The sequence below is a fragment of the Dermacentor albipictus genome, chromosome 1, assembly GCF_038994185.2.
Source record: "Dermacentor albipictus isolate Rhodes 1998 colony chromosome 1, USDA_Dalb.pri_finalv2, whole genome shotgun sequence".
In the NCBI taxonomy this organism is placed as follows: domain Eukaryota; kingdom Metazoa; phylum Arthropoda; class Arachnida; order Ixodida; family Ixodidae; genus Dermacentor; species Dermacentor albipictus.
The window spans coordinates 422,966,803-422,988,590 of NC_091821.1; the positions used below are offsets into that span (position 1 = coordinate 422,966,803).

The following is a 21,788-nucleotide window of genomic DNA, read 5'->3' on the forward strand; positions in this document are numbered from 1 at the left end:
GGATAGCGGCTATAACAAACTAATGGTTGTAACGATGTAATTACGACCCCCCTTCAACTTCGTTATAACCTTTTCCACTTTCCTTTTCCTTTCCCTTTCTGGCTTTTCCGTTGAACAGAAGCCATAATGCTGTCCCATTAATATGTTGCATATTGCACACAGTAACAATAGAAGATGCAGTAAAGGCTCAAAGTTGTACAGGAACAATATACTCATCACTGCTGGGATAAAAAGCAGGTATTGGTGCATAGATGAACCACCCAGGCCTGGCCTGAGCTTGAAAAAGGGAGAGTTGGGTGTCGCAAGCCTTATGCACAGAGTGGGCCAGCTATGTGTTTACAGGTAAGCCAGAAGTTGTTGCATAAATATAGACATGCATCATCCAGTATGAGCAACTTGACTAATATTGAGCACCACGAGCAGAACACTCGTGCAGGCATTGGTCAAACAGTGCATATAAAAGCTTTTGCCAACTCTTCAGTAACCTGTATCTCATTCTCAGACATAGAAATCAGGTCACCAGAAGATGGACAGAAGCTTTTCATCAGAAGCATGTAATGGCCAACCGTGGCTACAAGGCTACTTACAGCAACACATTCCTACACGCTATCTTGCACAATTGCTGTTGCTTAAGTTTCTTCTGTGATTTTGGCCAAACTGATAAAGCATTTCTTTTTTGGTCTACACACTAAGCCTACTTTTCTTGATTGAATTGGACACTACAGGACTGATATTCTTTTTCCCCCTACTTCAGAGAGCAGAGCGTCAGGAAGTAAAAGCTTTGCTGAGCTTGACAAGGTTTCCTAGCCTCTGTACAGTTCAGCTGCAAAGTACATTTCACAGCATGGGCTCAAAAAAAAGAATGACATCATGAAGTTTCCAGGAAAACATGCTTATATGGCAATTAGGGGTGACACAAATGCATCTGGGATATAACCAACAGCCTGCTGCTGGCATAATGCATTTGTGCGCCCTGAAGGGTCCACAAGAAAACCGTTTGAGAGCTGCTGCCTTACAAGATTTTGGTGTAAGTGCCGTCAGAGAGGCGCACTCTTATATTGGGCAGGTCCCTCCAGTTGGCTCCCGGAAAAAGCGGAATGTGGTCCACTCGTGCTTGCATTAGGGGCGACAAAGTCAGCAATTCAAGGTCTCGAACAGGACCCTCGTTGCTGCCTCTGACCTGCAATGCCATTTACACATCACTGCTGGATGAGATACAGATGCACAAACAGGTATCGAGTATTACCTAAATAGGAGGGAAAGGTTGAGTTGACTGTTATGTTTGCCTGCACTACTTACCCTGTTTTGTCTACAATAAAGCTGCAGTGCATGTCATCTGCGGTGACATCGCTCAAGAATGCTGATTTCACTACAGCAGAACAGTGGTGCCATCTGTCACAACTACAATCAAAGGAACCTTTGACCATAGCAATCACAAATGGTACCACCGGTTTGTTGCAGTGAAATCTCTAGAATGCACACAAACATAGTAACTATAACTGAACCTACTGTGAAATGATACCTTCTGTGTGAAATTTGAGCACGAATGAGCCATTAGTTTCAGTGGAAGAGTCGTGTATACCTGGCACTCCTAGTCAAGCAACACTCAATAGCTAATGCAAGCTCTTGTACACCATCACGACTGTATGGAGCGCAGGAGCAGTGCACTTCCGAGACCCTTCATGCCAGTGACAGGGGCAAGCCAGGAGGACATAGTTGCTTCTGAGCGCACGCTGCCAGTTGGACAGGGCTTTGCCACTGGCGGTAATAACCATGCCCCTTGCGATGCTCAACCTTTATGATAATTTTGCTTAATGACAGGATGCATGAGCACACACTTTTTTGCTGTGTGATGAGCGGCTATGTTGTCATGCCAGGGTGCACGCCGATAAAGAATTGTTCCTACCACCTGGCATACATCCTGGCTCCCCCTGCCATGGGGCAAATTATCAGAAAAGGGGAGATGCACGAAGTACATGAACAGGACACCGAGCTGGAAAGCCCCGCCCGCCCAGCAGCACATGCTCAGAAGAAACTATGTTGTTCCGGCTTCCTCTGAAAGGCAGCGCTAGGGGTCTCGAAAAAGCTCTGCTTCCACACTCTAGAAATCCATGATGGAGGCTGTACACTATAAAAATCTGTAAACAGGGCGACATTTTCCTGCATCAAACTTAAAGTTTAATTTCCCAAGTGTGGTCTCGGATTGCAGAAGTGCGATACATTGGTCAATGTGCCTTCTCATGTGTCCAGAACACGAGTACTGCCCCTCAAATCTACAGTAGTGAAGAAAAAGATATATTTTGTGTAATAAAACTGAGGTGCTTCAGCATGACGAGGTAGCCATCCTTGTTTTTTGTCACTTCTTCCTTCTCTCCCAACCTTTCTTCTTCTTCTTCTCCCTTAGGTTTTGCATTTGAGTCCTGCGTGCTAAACTGTTCAGAATGTTGGGGCTGCGTTATGACAGACTGTTAGCCTAGGGCAATGGTCTCTTGAATACATACTGCCATCGTGCTTTGTTCACACTAGATAGTTCACCGACAGCGTACATTATTTGTACATTTTGAGATGTATCACAAGGAAACCGTAATATCAACCAGTAGTGAAAATAAGTGTGAGCTAGTGAGAAAAATATTTATTATGAGTGGGGAGGTTGGCCGAGCAAAAGGTTCAGCATGCTGCTACAGGTTTGATATATAACAATATATCATTGTACGTGAGAAAAGATAGAATGAAAACACATCTATTCACACAAAAATTCCAAACAGGGAGCAGTAAGCACCCTGAACTGAACAAAGCGCATAGTAAATAACCAAAATGTTGTCCATCTCTGTCCTTTCGGCTCCACCAGAGATGTGGCTAACATTTAGTTTATTGACAAAGTATTCAGAGTTCCCTTTGGTGCACTATGAACTAAAAAAACAGCTAGACAACAGGCAAGATAATCATTATACCGTACTTCGCAAAGAAATTAGATTTAGAAGAGTTTGCATAAAAGTAGCTTTGTCAGTAACAATCTGCAATGCATGGTGATGCATGACAAGGGCCTCTTTCTTTTTTGTTTTCTTCAAGTAAATGGCTTTACAAATAAATATCTGCCTATCAATTGCACCATTAAGTAGGTCATAAGTAGCCAGTCATGCAATGAACTCACACAAGAGCCTGCACTTAATCAATGATCTAAAGCACTGTTGTTAAATTTCAAATTTCACATTTGAGCTTCGATAATTGAAACTTTTACAAAGGGGAGCACATCCTTCTCTGGTTATAGTGTAACATTGTCAATGCCACAGATCATCACCATATGCCAATGACCAACAAGGCTCAATTTGAAAATTATGCACATACATGGCTGGCAGCAGATCATAAGATGTAGCATTCCTGCCAATGGTCAGTTGCCTAACGACCATATTTAGCAAGTCAGACCCTATACAGAAAAGTCCCCTCCTTGCAGTAATCAAAGAACCACAATGCATCCCTTCAAGAGCACCACATTTAAAACAGCATGAAGCACACAGTGAGGGCTGTGTTTTTTGTCCAGTTCTCAGTATAGCGCCCAACGAATCGGCCCCTGTCGACACCTAATATGAGAGCTTCTTACTGCAACTTGTAAATCCTCTTATCAATTGAATATAAGCAACACCTTCGATGGAATTGCTACACTGAGGAAAAATGACATGATAGCTCATTCCCACCACTGACGACGCAATATGCAGCAAAATTACTTTTTTCTTTTTAGTTGAACTTGTCGTTTCAGATTGCAAAATCATGTGTAGTTTTTGTGAAGGCTCCTCCATGTATGAAAAACTAATTGGCAAGTCCGAACATTTTGCTGTGTGTGGAGCTTTCTTTTTTTCTTCTTCCTTTTTTTTAAGAAAAGCTTGCTCTTGCAAACGTGGTCACCAGATGTGTATGTTGCTTCAAGTTATCAACTTCAGTCATGCGTTAGTTATTCTTTCTGCTCAATTGCGTGCATGGCCGAAATAGCCAAACCCTGGACGAATTGGCGCAGTGGTCGTTCCGGAGTGCTATCTGGGAGTTCTTCGGTCACGGAGCCAGTGATGTGACATGCCGCATATGCAAGACGCCCCTTAAGATGCCCACGGGCACTACAACCACCCTCGTCAATCATCTAAAGCATCACCCTGATCCATTCAAGCAGTTCGAGAAGCTCTGTGCTGCCGAACGCTCCAAAAAGCCTGCAGGCCCGAAAAAGACAACGGGCACCAACAAGGCAGACACAAGAGTTGCTAGCTGTAACTACTTCAAGCCGACGTTGAAAGGTGACAGTCAGCGTGCAAAAATGTTAACAATGAAGGTTGTGCAGTTTGTGGCCACTGGCTTGCACTCTTATTCTATCGTTGAGGAGCCAGGCTTTTTGTCTTTGATGCACACCGCAGTGCCTGAGTACAAGGTCCCATCGAGGACTACGTTTTCTCAGAGTGTCGTGCCAGGACTTTATGCCAAAGAAACAGAATGGATTAAAAGTGAGCTGTGAAATCCCTTCACCCACGGGACCCCATGCTACTCGGTGACGGCTGATGGGTGGACGTCGAGGCTCGGGGATAGCTATGTCTCATTTACATGCCACCTCGTTGATAATGAGTTCCGGCTTCATATTTATCACCTTGCATGCCGGCACATGCCCGAAGGCCATAGATCTGACAACTTGAAGCGCATCCTCCTTGACTTGGCAAAGGAGCGGGGACTGCCTCAAGGTGTTCTAGTTTTCATTGTCACTGACAATGCTAGAAACTTCCCAGGTGGTGCATCGCGAATAGGATGGACAAGTATACAATGCTTTGCGCATACATTACAATTGTGCACCTGGTGTGCGAAAAAGGACACTCAGAATTTTGAGCAACTGCGTGTCAAGGCCCGAGCAATTGTTGGGCCCTACAAGAGGAGTTCCCAGGCCAGGAATCACTTCAAAGAGGTTCATGTTAGCATGGGCTTAGAGCTCCTTGAAGTGATGCAGGATGTCGCGACATGATGGAACAGTGAATATGAAATGATGTTGCACCTTTTAAAGCTCTGTCAGCCAATTTCCTCGAACCTGTCAGAACAGGACACATTGGAAAACCTAACTTCAAGTGAATGGCATCTGATGACATCCATCACATCAGTGCTGAAATGTGTTGACGATGCAACAAGAGAATCTTGCTCCGAAAAGCACCCCTCTTTCACAAGTGGCGCCACTAGTACATTGCATGCGACTTCTGCTCACCCAGCAACAGCAGAGTTGTGGGGAGGAGTCTGTATTTGCAGGAAACCTCCTTCATAGCATGAAGTCAAGGTTTGTGGACACAAAGTTGCAGGTGACATATGCCTTGAGCACGGCATTAAACCCCCGATTTAAAGCAGTCTGTTACGACACCACAAGTGAGAAACGGCGGCTGAAAAATCTACTCCGCTCAGCTGTGGACAGGAGACTGCCTCAGGGGAGTGACAAGGAAGAGTCCAGTGCACCTGCACAAGCTGTCTCTAGTGATGTGTGGAATGTTTTTGGAACTTTGGCCTCCACCACCACTTCAAGCACTGGTTCCCAGTGACTGATGGAGGAGGTAGAGGAGTACCTCCACTCACCTGTACGGCCCCGCCTGGAGAATCCTTTTCTGTGGTGTAAAAATTTCAGCGAAGTCAGGTACCCGTCACTGTCCAAGCTAGCTCGGCTATGCCTGTCAGTGCCGGCAACCCAAGTGTCAAGTGAGAGGTTATTTTTGTCAACAGGAAATACATGTATTGTCACTACTAGAAGAGAACACCTTCTCCCCGAGCATGTTCAGCAATTAATGTTCATACATAGCAACATGCACTAGAATGAAAGGCTGGGTGAGCAGTGCACAGTGAGCTGAATAAATTGAAAAATGAAAAAGTCTCGTGCCTCATGCCTGTTACTCGTTGCCTCACATTTATAATGGTTCAAAAATATACTTGATAAAACAGCCAGCAGAGATCATTGTAACAAGATTATGTACTCCACTTTATCAATTTTTCTCTTTTGTACTAGGGGTCCCAAATATTCGCTTCGATTCGATGATATTCGCATCGCTTTGAAATTATTCGAATTGGATAACTATTCACTTCGTATTCGATTTGTATTCACTTCGAAGTGAAAAAGCACTATTTGCACATGCCTAAAATTAAGACGTGCTTGTCACCAAGCACGCAAGTCATACACACAAAAATTGTTCGAAACAGCAGCAACTTCAATGCTTTCAGCTGCCATGTCTGTGACTGTGCCTTCAAGATCCAACATGTTATACCACTAGTCCTTGCATTCACATATTATTTCAACCAAATCCTTACAATTGTGTAAAGAGGACTGTGCTATCATGTAGCTCAAAGGTGAGAAAACTTCTCTATTGCGTACACTAGCCTTGCAAACAAGCTGGTTCCTCCAAGGTCTGAACATGATTTTTACTCACTGTTAGTTTGCTTACGTACATAAGCTGCTTTCTCCATGCGTAAGGCATGTTCTCATTCAGCAGCTCAATCCTCCTGCGCCTAAGCAAATTTACAGACCATTTTATTTTCATCCCCACCTGAGCCAGAACAGTGAACTGTTGTGATGGTGTCATATTCTTCTTGTGCTTCGTCCTTGATACGGTAATTCTGGCTAGGTCAGGGCGTTTAGCTGTGGTGGTAGGATAGCTTGCAGTGCCAGCACTCAGTCATGGTCCAATCAAATGGACACCACTAAAAGCACATTAACAATTTGACACAACTTGCACTTGGATGGCATTGTTGCATTACATCAGAAGAAACCTAGATTCTTATAGTCGGGTACACATGTGTGGCCACCTTGACCTCTGTTCTTCTGTACATGACAGTGACAAAATGAACATGCATTACCTCATGGTGAATTGAGCAGCCTGCATTACTCAAAATGACTACGTCATTCACTACTGCTGCTACCTTGCTAATTCAAACAAGTTTTGCGTCATTTAGATTCAAACATTGCGATGGATCAGCATGTTTTTAATCACGAAACATGAAGAGCCAAACACAGTATGCCACCAGCCAAATCTGATTTAAAAGAGAAGCAATCAGTGCAACAAACCATTTGCTGGTAGTGTGTGACAGGTTTGCAAGTGCCAGTCATAGGCGTTCCCAGCTCCAAGCTAGCCAGATCCGAGATTGCATCATACAAGGTGATTGTCCGCAGTGGCGCATGCCTGGACCATTTTGTCGCTGGGTGAAACTGTGGGCACCAAAAAGAGTTTTGGCAAATTCAGGAAATACGGCATGCAGTTCCACATGCACAAAACACTGCTGGACCAAACATTCAGATACAGCTACAAGCAAAAATGTGCAGATAAACTTACAATTTTTAGTACACATTCAATATGTCTAGCTGCTCAAATGATATTTATTTGAGAACATAATATTGAATATCTTTGAATACTATATTACAACAGGCTCTCATTATTATATACGTGCTTTTGAGACGTAGTTAGAGTTCAAATATAGTTAAGATGAATTCCCAAATCAGCGGTTTTAGACCCCAAAGCATCAAGTGACTTTATAAAGCAAAGCTTTCTTTGTTGACTAGATTCAGAGGAATGTCTCAGCACAAACCCTTAAAAGAAATGCAAGAAAACAGCAGTGTTTCAAAGTTGGAGACAAGCAAAGTATTTCCAGATGTGGCGGAGGTGTGTGGTTGGGGGCAACGAGAGAGGCACAGCATTAGGCTGGGGCAAGGGTGTGAGGGGGAAGGGACACACAAAGGAGAGCGTTACGTGTAGTTCAGCTTACCCCCCAGTGTGTAATTCCAGACTGAGACAATGCAACAGACAAGATGATGCCTCTATTTGTCATTGGGAAACTTAAAATCTATCTTTACAAACCTGAAAGCATGTGTATCCTGAATTTCATGAAGGAGACCTACCGCCTAAAGATGAAGTCTTCTCTCAACATGCCACCAAATGAGTTTGCCACCACATCTTCCAGTAGAGGGGCAATCGACTCAGTCTTTAATGATGAGTTGGATGCCATAAATGTATACAAGTACGTCTCGTACTACTGGCCATCTTGACCTTTCTGCCGGTATCCCTGCATGCTCCTCCATTGTAGAAAGCCAAGGGGGAATCTATACAAGCGTATGTAATGGCTCAACCTCCTTTTATTGCCCTTCTCACTGTGTCTGCCTCTTTGAGCATGCACCCTCTAGAGTGACTCCCTGGAAACCCCATGTAGAGTGTACATACTATTTATGTAAGTGATTCGCTAACAAGGATGGTAAAAAGGACAAAGCTTGTCTGGAGACACCATTTGCACATTCCAAGACATCACGCTGTGAAAAAAGAAAAGTCAACTTGCAGTTTCTTCTTTTTAAGTCAAAGTCACACAGTTGTTGCGTGCAACCTTCAAAGTGACTTCACGTGACCTTTGGGAAAACTAGACCCCTAAAAATAGTGTGAAAGTTTCGCTTCATTTAGATGCCAACATTGAGTTTGGCCTGCATAATTTTTTAAATCATAGTGACTCATCCTGCATCTGCTAATTGATGCAAGTCTTGTTAACATTTTTATGCATGCAAGCTGAATACACTGCTGCAACTTGCAGTGCGATTGACATTACATTGTTTGTCAATGTGCGTGAACAATAATTTTCATAGTAAAGTCAAGAGATCTCACATGATCAATGAAAAGAAAGTATAAATAAAATGCCACTAATTTTGAAGTGCTTATTCAAGGCAAACAAACCTCTTGCTTTTGAATGATTGATGACTGTTCACGAGACTTAAATGAAGACTTTGGCTCGGGAAACCTGGGCAAGACTTGGCCTGGCGCAGCTGCCAGAATAATGACCCTGCAAGCAGAAGAATGCAAGTTGCCAAATGAGTAATTATACCAAAATATGTGTACAACTGCATAATAGCACATACAGTAAGATAACAGCACTCCTTCTGCAGAATAAACAGACTCTATGTCTGTGCAATCTTGTGCGGCCCAGCACTACCCTGGTGGTAGTCAAAGAGGTGATTGTGGTTTCAAATGGACAATGACTGTGACATTCAACAAAAAAAAGATCAATCTAGATTGTATGGCAGCTTTAAACTAGTTGTTCCAGGGCCCTATAACTGGGCTGCAAAATTTTGAAATACAAGCATGCTACTGTAATGAGGGTACATGGGCTGTAGCAGTGATTATTATGTTTCTATATAAATAGTGAAGCCAGTTTCATCTTTTAATAAAGCTTAGTTGATGCCTCACATGACCTAGGTAGCGATGCCAGAACAGCGGACCTCAAGCTCAACTGTGCACATGCATTGGCCTGGGTGCTCTGTCCGTCTCACTGGCAGCAGAAATTACGGCTATGTCGAATTAAATCACTTCAGTATGTTTCACAGAATGATTTTCAATGTAGGAGACGTCATGTCATACTAAGTAGACCAAGCCAGTCTGAAAACAAGCACCAGTAACGGCAACCGAGTGTACATGTGATACAGTAGACTTCTGTTAATTCAACCCTGATGGGACCGATGGAATTGATCGAATTGTCCAAGGGGAAGCGAATTAAACAAGATTCAGAAAAACGTCACAACACTCCGCTGATCTATTTGGCAGTATTTGCCAGATTCCAACAGGCTCCTGAATTGAGCATCAAGACGCCCCCCCCATTGCTTTATAGGTGTTCAAAGTAAAAAAACTAACAGAAATTACATGAATGCTCTAAAACAAAGTAGAAATCTAATGCACACCTCGTTTTTTAGCAAGAACAATGGGCAAGGGTGTAATATGTGTTGCACAATGGCAGCCGCTTTCTTAATGTCAGCTTCACTGCACGGTTATTAAGTCATCTTTGCTACAACGCAACCGTGTTATTTTGCATTAAGCCATACAAATGCTGCAAACATGGTTTTGGTTTCGTATCCCATTGCACCACACAGGGAATTTACGGCCCCCAATTTTCCCCCAAAATATCGTAATAAGACATTTTGAGCTACTGTTGTTACTTGAAAATTTCCACAGGAGAAGCCAAAAATAGGCATTTTAGAGACGGGAAATTATGTATGTACAACACGTTCACTGTCCCCTAAACTTTGCCAATACATGCTGCCACTAAAGGGGTCACTATTTGGGTCACCATAGGGGTCATGCACATGGATCATGTTCGAATTATCCGGTGAAGGCCAATTTTAGAATAGAAATAAGGAAAGTTCGGGCCCATAGAAATGCATGGGCCTTGGGATCGAATTAACCAGAGTCTACTGTATAAAACACAGAGCATTCACCCAAGCTAGTATGGCAGCGAAATCAACCTGCTCACAGAAGGTGCCAGTGCATACATGATACGGCGGAGCACTGAATAAAACAGTCTACAACTTTTCCATGAACCAGATAAACTGTTAGACACTAGAAGTCAATCAATTTACATAATAACTTGTCCATGAATTTAAAAAAGAAAATAACTACCTTAGCATAGCACAAGTGTAGGAACACCTTGTCGTGATGTGAAACGTTATGATCATCCAATTTGTGTAATGCCAGAAAAACTGCAAAGAATGCAAGGTAACGAATATGCAAACCTGCGCCTGCTTTGGGGCAAACCATAGTTGCCAGCCTGAAGCAAGCCAAAGGTGCACTGGTAGCCCATCCGCAACAAGCACTTCAGAGTCAGCGGCAACATCCGACCATCATGGCCATTGAGGAAGCCCTTTACGTTTTCCAAGAGGAACAGCTGTGGCCGATAGTAGTCACAGCAACTCAGGTACGATGACACCAGTGAGTTCTGCAATACAATGAGATGTCTGATAAGTTGTAGAAAGACAGTAACCCCCTTGCTTTATGTGTTGCATGTTCCCTGTACTGCCACCACTAGTGGCACTTCTGGATGGTTACCAGTGGCAAAAACTTGTTTATTTATTTTTTTAATTTCGTGAAGCTTGCCCTGCAGCATGAGTATTTATTAAAATAAAAACGTGGAGGCCCTTCTGATGCAGAAATTGCAGTACTATTATCTTAGTGAACTTATCGTCCAAAAGCCAACACCTATTACTATCTGTCTGATCCATTAGCAGCTTGGCAGCTCTTAGTATACTGTCATTCTAGTAATGGCCTCCCATATTGTAGCTATAAAAATCCACAAAAGTGCTACTGCAATTTTCGAAAGCTACCAGACTGAGTGACCATCTGTGATCCAGACTGAGTGACCGTCTGTGACACAGAGCAGAAAATTGCTACTATACGTCGGCGATATTCACAGCAGACTTTCTCTTCATCTCTTAATCTTTCCCTCCCGTTCTCCATTCCCCCAGTGTAGGGCAGCCAACCAGGCTCAGTCCTCATTAACCTCCCTGCCTTTCATTCATCCTTTTCTACCTCTCTCTCTTATTCTGGTATTCTAGAACAGAAGAAGTGACTTCTTGGCATTAACATTACAATGCATCGGCATAATATGCCTAGCGCCTCTGTGAAAATCTTGAGGTTGTACATATTTCACAAAAATTATTTATCAGCATAAAAATAACATAGAAAGGGCTGGCAATGAACCAGGGACTATGTGTTCCTGAGTCAAGCATTGCAATAACTACACTACGGCCATGCTCCTGAGAGAAAAGACAAAAACGTATGTTATCACCTGGTCATTTCAGACACTGCTTTCAGTTAGCCATGTTTAAAATCATTTCACTTTGCAATTAAAAATACAGCCACAATACATTACGTTAATTGCACAAAACAATAAGTTAGCACAGGTTCAGCATCCCTCTGCAGAATAAAGGAAAACACAAAGAACCCCAACAAGCAATGATGCAAAGAATGAAAAGTATGAATTGTAAGGATCAAACCATTGGCAACTATTGACAAAAAGCTTGTGTGCTAATTTCCGCAGGTTAATGGTACTTGTTTGAAAGGAATTGTTCATTATATGAATGTGACATGTACATGATGTAAAACTTATTTATTTGCACATACAAGTGACACCAAGTCACCCAAGTGTTTTCCAGGTGGATGCCTTCCAGCTGTTCGATGTCATGAACTCTTCTTTTGGCAATGCAAGTGCTGAAGGAAAAAGACACATTCAGCACTGCTAAAAGGCAGCAGTGAAGAGGGGACAAGCTTAAGGAGACCAGCTACAAGCCCAAACATTGCCACACATATGTTACTCTGAGCAAATTATACCCTTCATAGATGAGAAGCTGAAGGCTTTTGTGACATTTACTGAATCTCAGTGTCAGGCAAAGCTTTTCATGAGAGGTGTGTCAACATGAGTCGCCTGAACTGAGGTTTGGCCTGACAATGCCAAAATGGCTTGTACAGATGCGCTTCTACCAAGTAATTTAGGCTACCTGCCACCGTGGTGTTGGTGCCATCAACTATTATGACCACAACTGGCAACACTCAGGATTCAGTTTAATTGGCAGTACAGATGGGTTCATTACAAAAAATTTAAAAGAAACAAATCCCATCTGCATGAAACTGATAGATGAACAAGAATGACCCATTACTCTGCAGAGTGTAACATTAGTGCTATGGCCAATTCCTTTTGGAGAGATCATTCACCTCTTCTTTTTTTTTTAATGACTTCATCACAGAAACAACACAGTTCATCATCACTGTCTTTTAAGCATTAAATGCACTCGTCTGCCAGGCACACTCACAACTTCACCGGAACATGTAATACAATTCTTCATCACACAAGTCTGCTCGGTTTTCACATTTTGTGTTATTCTATGGTCCATGTATGAGCACAATGCTGCCATACTGCCACAAATGCAATTTTCACCAGGATATCAATTCCAAAAAAATATATATATATATACACCGGCCCAGTTCAGTTTTGGATTCAACATACTGCTCTTTCATTTTGATTCAGTTCTGGTTTGGACAAATGAAATATAACGATTCCTGAACCACTTTGCAACACTGAACTGGCTCATGAACCAGTTCGTTGTGGTTTGCTTTGTCTTCCACCTCAGTGAAACGTTGCACAGGGCTAATGACTCATCTGCATGTGCAAGTTGTGCCAAGAAGAGGCAGAGATAGACTTTCAGGAATATCGGATACAGTAACTTATGTTTGGAAGACAAGGCCTCCTTTGTTGACTTTACATGAGTTTGGCATAGCTGGGATTTGGTTATCTTTAACCACTTCCAGAAAAAAACAGTAGGTCAAGTGACTTGTAGATGTTGTACGAACATGAGAATGGTATCATACTCCTCCATGCCGAGAACACACCTAAGACTATAATAAAAGATGAGTATAATTACATACAAACACTTCTAGAACACATAGTATTTTACTACTATACTTGTGGACAACTTTTCTTGGCTATGAAGCGATGGCTACGGAAACTAAGCACGCCTCTTTCACCGGTGCTGGAAGTAGTACTGCAGTTTTGTTCACGTTTTCCTACAAGGGTAATAGAATTTTTTTTTTTGTTTCTACAGTCCCCAATTTGAAACAATACGTAATGTTCATTAGTCAGCTATGGTATTTTATCATGTTTTTAGCTTGCTCTTTCGAGTTATTGCACATCCGAGACCGTCGCACGTTTTGCACATTCATCAAATGCAAAATGGCACCTGTGTCTTCTGGTGAGTGTTTGTCACTTGCTGTGCCACCAATCAACTCCCCTAAGAGGCTGTTGACCAACTTCAGCAACAAAAGACTGTTGAACTTGACTGTTGAAGCACACAAAAAAAAGTGTTTGCAGCTTCTGCACGGGAACCAAATGAACCCATCTGGAAATCGTAACCTTCGGCATGTACAAATGAGTGAGCGAGCTGACTGCTGCGCCGGCTCTACCGATGCCAGTGTCAGTTGCATATCCAATTCCTCCCTGATGCCATATGGCTTCTTCAGAGCTCCGACGCAGGCTGTGATGCTTGCTGTTCAGAACTTCGTTCATATCAGATGTGAATAAACATTGATTCACGCCAATTTAATTGTGTCTGCCTACACTAAACTAAAGAGGTTGTGTGAGGATGGTGGAAACAAAACCGTTGACGATCGCACCTGAACTATATTGCGTACGAACACAGTAGCAGTACAGTAGCCCGTAGCTTTTGCTTCATAGCCAAGGAAAGTTGTCTGGAAGTTTAGCACCATCTGGCGAGTATGTTCTAACTTAATGCATGTGTGTGAGGTACTGAAGATGTTCCAGAACACTCCATGCTTTTAGTGCGCATGTTGAGTTTGTGTGTTTTTGAAGACAAGGTCTTCTTTGTTGCCTCCAAATGGCATTTGGCATATCTAGGATTCAACTATCTTGTAACCACTTTCAGAATAAGAATGTCATGTATGTACAATGCAGATCTGCATCGTACGTTGTGGGGATGCACGACTCTCATGCGTCCCCTGATGTTGTTTTCCCCCGCATGTCTCGCGTCTCCTGTGATCCGGCTTCTCCGCACAGCTTAGTGGTGGCGACAGTCGGTCAGGTTGCAGCGCAATATGAGAGATGGCGCAAGTGTTGCGATCACTCACTTGACCGTGAATTTTTATTAGGAAATTGTGAGCTTAAATAAATACCATGAGCTTATGCACACACAATAAAACATGAAATATGTCACTTCCACAACATAACAATAAAAAATAAGAAGATCAACATAAATCTAAATGAAGTCATCTGCAATCAAGATATGAAATTAAACCTGGTTGAAATTTCATACCTTGATTGCAGATGACTTCGTTCGATGTTGATGTTTTGTTCTTTTCCTGAAGGTGGCGTTCATGTTCTGCTGCATGTGTGCATACACTCCTGGTTTTTTATTTAAGCTCACAATAGACACTTTGCAAAATAGTGAGTGCCCCCTACCGTAGGCATGAGGAAGTGTTTGGGGCACTTGGTGCGAGAGTATTTGTGTCACAAACACTCCCCATTGTTGCCTTGTTGCTACCTGTGCTATCAAGTTTGATCATGTAAAATTCAGCTTGTGTTGTTTGTTTAGTCGTCTTATGTTGCGTCAAAATGCTGGAGGAACACTGCTTTCTGTTTTCTTTTTGGATACAGGATAGACTTGTGACTTTTTGCGATGCTCGATCACCAGTGACCAGGAGTGGAGCTACCTGCACTTAAAAACTGCGACCGTGTGTCAGGCCCATCGTGGTGGGGCATTTAAAGAAGAAGGTTATGTGAAGACCGTTATTCTCAATCTGAGCGCCAGTGACCCACAAGTGGGTCTTGTTGAGGCAGCTTGCACTTGCGCCATTGGATTTAACGTCTGTGGATTCAATCTTGCTTTTCTCTTCCTGCGGTGTTGTAGAAGCTGAACTATATGCATTACAATGCATATTTAGTGCTGTGCAAAGTGTTACATGTATGTATTAAACCAAAACTAAAATGAAGCCCAGGGATGAACTGGAGTGCCGTGAATAGACGCTAACACATACTATCTGTAGCATCATCAGCTGTCGAAGCAGGCTGCATTCCGTCGGCTAGCTTTGCTTCGTATCGCTTACTTATCTCGCACTTCAAGTGACAGCATAGAATGATTGCGGACTTTGCACCATGTTTCCCAACAGATTGCATTCATGTCATATTACTCGTAACATCAAGTAGCCAGTCTATGTGCTGTCGAATGCGTAGCGACGTGCAAGGTGGTATGATATTATTTTCAAGATAATCAATAGCAAATATGGCCCTTGATTTTCATTTCGTCTCGCAATAAAAATCCCTGTGTTAGCTGACGGGTGCACACGCACATGTTCGAGCCGGCGAGACGCCGGCAGAGTGAGCCCACATGCTGAGAGCTATGAGCCTACACTGAGTGCAAAAGAGCACCCTGGAACCACTAGCTGACAGTCCATGGTTTAAGCCAGCAACACGCCGGCAGTGCAAGCCCACGTTCAGATTTCGAGAGCTATGAATGTATACACCGAGCATGAGAGCGCACTCTGAAACTACTAGCTGATGCCGCCGTGCACATGCCACACCGAAATCCTACATCACTGTGATTAACGTGCTGTTACATGCCTCTTTATCCATGCAATGACCGTGCCACTGCACTGCACTTTGACTGAAAGTTTGGGTGTACGTGAAAACAGTTGGCACATAGTCAGAGCGGCTAGAAAAGTTTGAAGGCTGCCCTAAAATTGAAGAAGGGCAAATATTAATACAAAAGACTCATTACAGGTCAAAATTCATGACGTATACCTGTTATAAAGTGCTCACTGCAAATTCGAATCCCTGAGTGCGCGTTTGGTTACCATACTGAGCTGTCCACGTTCAACCGCTTTATGACATTCATCCTTGACGCTCTCTTTAGTGGATATCGCTACGTGGGCGGAAACAACTAAAAAACAAAAACAACAGTGTTCTTGCCATAATAATTTGTACATCCGTACGCAACACAGTGCGCTGGCACGCCATTCAGAAACGTAGACACGGGAGCTTGCCTGAGCGTGCCGGAATGCCCAGCCAGGTGGGGAGTTGTCTGCTAGCTTTCTAACCGCGTAGAGGGCACTTGCGAGCATGCACATCAGCTTTTTTGCAAAGTGTCCATTTTCTAATAAAAGTTGAGTTGCAAGTGTAGCGACCATCTGTGTCTCCTTCTTCTTTTTGTGCTACAGTTCAAAATGATGAACCTATACCAGATCGGCCAGTTTTCTGTATTGCAAAAGAATGAATTTTATTTTAAGGGCTATAAAGGAGTAAAAAAAGAAGAGGAAATTGCAGAAAATGTTACAGTTCACCCACTCAGCACAGAAAAAATTTTTTGCTGATGTTCTGCAGCACGCACACCAAAAGTGCCTCATAAGCAAAGCCAGGGCCGGTCTACTATATAGTGATTCCTTTTGCCCGATTCTAGGCCTCGTTTATCATCTGCTGTTCACAGCCGATGATTCCGCTGATAATGCGGATGAAGTGATGCTCGGATTTCTATAAAGCATGATGAGAAATAGCACTCAAATAGAATTGTTACATTATCCCAGCCTAGATGCTGCCTAAATATTAGGGAAAAAAGAAAAAAATAAGCCTCCATAGTATGGTGCACCTTTTTAAAAAATGCCCATATGAGCCCAGCAAAAAGTTGAGGGCATGTCATTGTTCTGGAGATAGCAGTGGCCAATGAGCATTTCAAAGCTCTGGTTGCTTCGAAAAAGCAACAGGAGTGCCACTCATGATATGCAATGTCATAAGCATAAATGTGTGGTGGTGGTTATGTTGCTACAGGCAGGATTAATGTGGCAGACTTGCGAGCAATTGTTTCACCTATAGATCTCTTTCCATGCCCGTCACAACTGCACTGTTCTAGCACGGATGTTTACTGTTGTGCTGAACATCAGCATTAAGGGCATCCGTATGACAGCTACCCTCGGTCCAAAAGTGCCCTGCCACGGTTGTTGTAATTACCGAAGTATAACAATGGTAAAGGCTCGGGTATAGTTGCAATTACCAGCATATACCCAGCATCGGTCCCCATCTTGCTAGCAGGGCATGCCAACTGAACAAATAAATTTACTTCAGAGTACTGTGAATTTGTTGGAAACCCGTGTTGCTGCATATGCTTAAACTGTTTTATTTTATTTTGTTTTACTTTACTTTTCAGCTTGAGTTCAGGGACATATTATATATATATGAGTTCATTTTCACTTCCAGTCGAAAGTCCTATTCAGGTACGAATTGCAGGTCAGGTTCAGTTCGACACCCTGAATTTTACAAGTGACAAATCAGATTTAAGTGAACCTGCGCTAACTGTGTTATCCCGTGTTCTACTAAGTGAAGTTAGGCAAGACATACCTTGAGTAAAGACCTCTCCGTATGCCGGAAACGGTTGAGCCCACTGAAGCCCTGACATGGGGGCCCTCCACAGAGCAGTTGCACATCTCCCTTCTGCGGCAGTTGTTGCCCATTTGAATTGGTCATCTTGCCCTGCACGAGAATAATACCGATCTACTACAAAACAAACATTTTCTAATACAGTCAGGCACCCTTATAACAATATTCAAATGCCACGAAAATTCCATTGTTATAACCGATAATTGTTAAAACCAGGTTGCATGAAACAATCAAAATAGGGGGATGGCAGAGCTGATCTTAGCAAATTATAATGGCGGGGAGGCCAGTGCCCCTCCCCACCACCTTCCTCCATCCGGCTGCTGATTGTGCTCACTCGTTTAACTGCTTCCTGGGCGCTCCAATCACGTGTAAGAAGCTGCGGCTATCGGCATTAAAGAATGCCACTGCTATAACTGCAAAGAAGGGAAACGGGTGGCAAGCGATATGCAAGCACCGCTGAGGCAGCGCTTTCGTGGGCCCAAAAGGGGCCTTTTAAAAAATGCGAGGAGGTTGCCATGGTAGCTTGTCAGCTTGAGATATCCACAAGAAATGCTGAGGTAAGATCACCACAAGCGTCTCGCCACGTATGTCGCACTGCATTGCATGAGAAAACCCTATGTCCGTAAGCCTTGCTGACATCCTTCTCCAAAGTATCCAAGTGCTCCACGTAGTGCAGTGGAAGGTTCCTCGCAAGTATGAAGCCCCGGAGGGACTTAATCATCTGCCGGACCTCCCGTGAGGACAACGTTGAGGCAGCCTGCCCTACCAAGTCATCACTGCCATCGTCGCCGTTGCTATTCGATGCAAGCATGTTCGCGATGAACGCCTCATCAGTTAGAAGCACTTAGTTTCCAAATCTATAACTGTGAACTTTCTTTTCACTGGCAACATCATGCATTGCCGATTATCAGCGAGCGGGTCAGTCATCTTCCGTTTTGGCGGTGAGTCAAAATAGGCTCAGAAACCACGTGGCCAGGAACAATTTCGATGCAACCAACAAAAACAAACATGGGCGACGATTATGCTGTTTGCAGAACTGCGCTGAATGAAGAACCAGCCAGCCAATGAGCAAGATTTGAGCAGCGCAATTGCCATGGTCCATTCGTGTTTCAGAGGGTGACGCAGTGTAACAATAGGGGCCCAGGCCATTCATGTTCGGAGGGGTGGAAGGACGATGGGAAAGAGGCATGTGGAGAAGGCTGGAAAATGAGCGCGTGGCGGCCGTTTGAGCAGCGGGCCATCGTGCAGTCGCTCGAATTTCTTGTTTTCTTTTTTTCTTTTCAAGGATTTTGCATTTCACTACCTTTCGGCTCGGACACTAAGCAGCAAGACTTCATCGTTATAACCGGTAATGTGGCATTGCGACATTGTAGTAAGCAGGTTATTTCACCATGCAAAACATTCAAAATTTGATGGTGCAGCAGTTTCTCATTGTTATAACCGATATATTTTTAAAACCGGTATCGTTATATGTGGGTTCAACTGTATTTCACAACTTTGTCACTACAGTGACTGGCACCCCTTTGGCTTTTCCTTGTTCCGACTTTTGTTCCTTCCAACTACAGTAGAATCTTGATAAACGGAACTGCTTCTTAAATGGAACACCATCCTCATGGTTGGTTAGTTTTGTATTCATGCAATTGTATCAGCTTTGTCTCTCAATAAATGAAACTCCTGATCAATGAAAGCAGTTTCCCTGGTCCCTTGAGGTTCCATTTAAAGGGAGTCCACTGTAGTTTTGAAATTCCTCCACCAGCAGGACAGTGCAGAAGTAAATGAACCAGGCATTTCGTGATAAAGCTGACTTTCTTCTCCGCCTGTGAATGTAACTTGAAATTGAGGACTGCAGTTTGAACTTGGCATTGAGAACATTCCAGTGCACTTGTCAATTTCAGTTTGTGCTTCTGAATTAAAAGTAAATTCAATACACCCAAGGTGTTTTATTTTTATAGAAGACTGCTCCAGAGTTAGAAAATATAGTTGCATTTTTGAACCACCAGGACATGCATTTTCTACTCAGGAAACAGCAACAAACACTGCTCTGCTGATGCTTTGACTAACAATCTTATAAGAACACCTTCCTTCATGTCTTAGGGAGTAGTCAGGCATTGACTCAGCCAAGTTCAAGCCACACTCGGCCACTGGCATGCTTCAGAACACATCCATGAGAGTGTAAGCACAAAAAAGGTACGCCTAATTTGCTTCCCATATTGGCACAACAGATGACGCAGTGAGTTCGATATTCTGCTCAATGGTTGGTGTTTTGCACTACTCACCAACATTTTCGCGTGACAGGATTCTTGCGAAAGACCAATTCAATGTCAGGTGATGCTTCCTTTTATTTCATTTCATTTTATTTGCCACAAAAGCTACAACTACTCCCCTGCATAAATGTATCTGAACCAAGGATTTTACGATAAAACTGATTTTCTTTTCTGCTTATGAATGTAACTTGAAATTAAAGTCTGCTGTCCAAACTTGCCACTGTGAACATTCCAATGCACTTGCCAATTTCAGTTTATGTGCTTGAATTATGAATAAATTGAGCTTTTTCAGCAAGTTAATGGTCCATATACTTTCTTTCTCACTGGTGTACATGCATGTCATAAGAAGGCAACAAACACTGACACCAAGGACAACATAGGAGAAATTACTTGTGCTTAATAAATGAAATAAAGAAATGATAAATTAATGGAAATGAAAGTGGATGGAAAAACAACTTGCCGCAGGGTGGGGAGCGAACCCACAACCTTCGCATTTCGTGTGCGATGCTCTACCAATTGAGCTACCACGGCGCCATTTCCCCATCCACTTTCTTCGGTATTTATGTTTCCTAGTAGAACCCTGGGAGTGTTAGCCAGTGCCACCACTCACAGACCTTGGCGGCAGACGTGGAACGTCCTTTTCTGCCACAGGCGTCATGAAGCGTGTACATGTCATGCAGGCGTGTACATGCATGTAATGTGCGCAGACTTCATTAGAATCAAACTGTGGAACAAAACTACCTCACTAGATCACAGGAAACATATGTAGTGTTACGTGGAACTAACATCATGAAATGAAAAGAGAGTCTAGTTATATCGCAGATCTCATTGAACTGCAGATTGTCACTGTATATATCTGAGTTTGTCACTACTCTGCATGCTCTGTATAACTACAGCCACAGTGCAATACAGGTAAGTAATTTAGATGCCAACTATGCCTCAATGAAGCTTTAATGAATACAAGAAGCTGAACAGTTCTAAAACAGGCACTCCTCAAACTCCTTAAAAAGGAATAAATCACTACACTGACTGCATGTAAAACTACTGTCTTTATTACTATGACTCACGTTTGGACGTGAAGATGCGAGCATTTTCACCACTGCATCAAATGCTTAATAAGAACTTTCAACGCACACTGAAGGTTTTTCTAGCCATGTTTTTATGTATTGCACACAGGTATTTTATGTTTAGAGCCGCAATCAGTTTTATTAGACAAGAAATCAGGTTTTCTTACATTTTGAAAGCATGAAGTACTTTCCAGTAAATCCCATCAATTCAAATGACACCGCTCTTCCAAAGAACAAATGGAGCAGTAAAATGTGCAGCTGATACTTAGTTTGTAACAACTACAACTCACTTGTGTAGCTAGTATCTATAGCATCCTTTCAATGCTGCAAAATGAGTTAAATACCTCTAGCACATCGTTGAGAAAAGAGTTGAAGTCTTGGGTGAAGACTGTTGACTCAGGAAAATTGCGCTGGAAAGCCCTTGATGCCACCTCACTGTTCTCCACCGCCCAGCATGATTTGATGGCGCCCACTGCCTTCAGGCCACAGGAGAAACCTGTAGAATAAGAATTCCAGCAGAGCCCACCTCATGATGGCTGTCGACGTTAAGGTGTGGGGATCCCGACAACCATCTTGGAAATAGTTCAGATTCCACCACCAGGCGATGCCACTCAGTCATTAACGAGGAAAAAAAAAAGAAAGAAACTGGTTTTTGCTTATTTAGCACAGGTGTGGTGGCCTGGGATCTGCTTCAATTGAGAAAAGTGTCCTCCCCACCCAAGCCCTTATA

The 21,788-nt window shown here is 43.0% G+C and overlaps 1 protein-coding gene across 3 annotated transcripts in view; it reads right to left on the reverse strand.

Annotated features, from left to right (window-relative positions):
- LOC135896956 (DNA (cytosine-5)-methyltransferase PliMCI-like) overlaps positions 1–21,788 on the reverse strand; it is a 186,984-nt gene that overhangs the window by 22,394 nt on the left and 142,802 nt on the right. For all 3 annotated transcript variants that reach the window (XM_065425518.2, XM_065425527.2, XM_065425510.2), the window contains exons 25-30: positions 21,403–21,554; positions 17,689–17,820; positions 10,532–10,734; positions 8,706–8,811; positions 7,061–7,201; positions 1,017–1,180 (exon numbers count right to left, since the gene is read on the reverse strand). In XM_065425518.2, the coding sequence (XP_065281590.2) occupies positions 1,017–1,180; positions 7,061–7,201; positions 8,706–8,811; positions 10,532–10,734; positions 17,689–17,820; positions 21,403–21,554 (898 nt within the window). The remainder of the gene's footprint in view (positions 1–1,016; positions 1,181–7,060; positions 7,202–8,705; positions 8,812–10,531; positions 10,735–17,688; positions 17,821–21,402; positions 21,555–21,788) is intronic.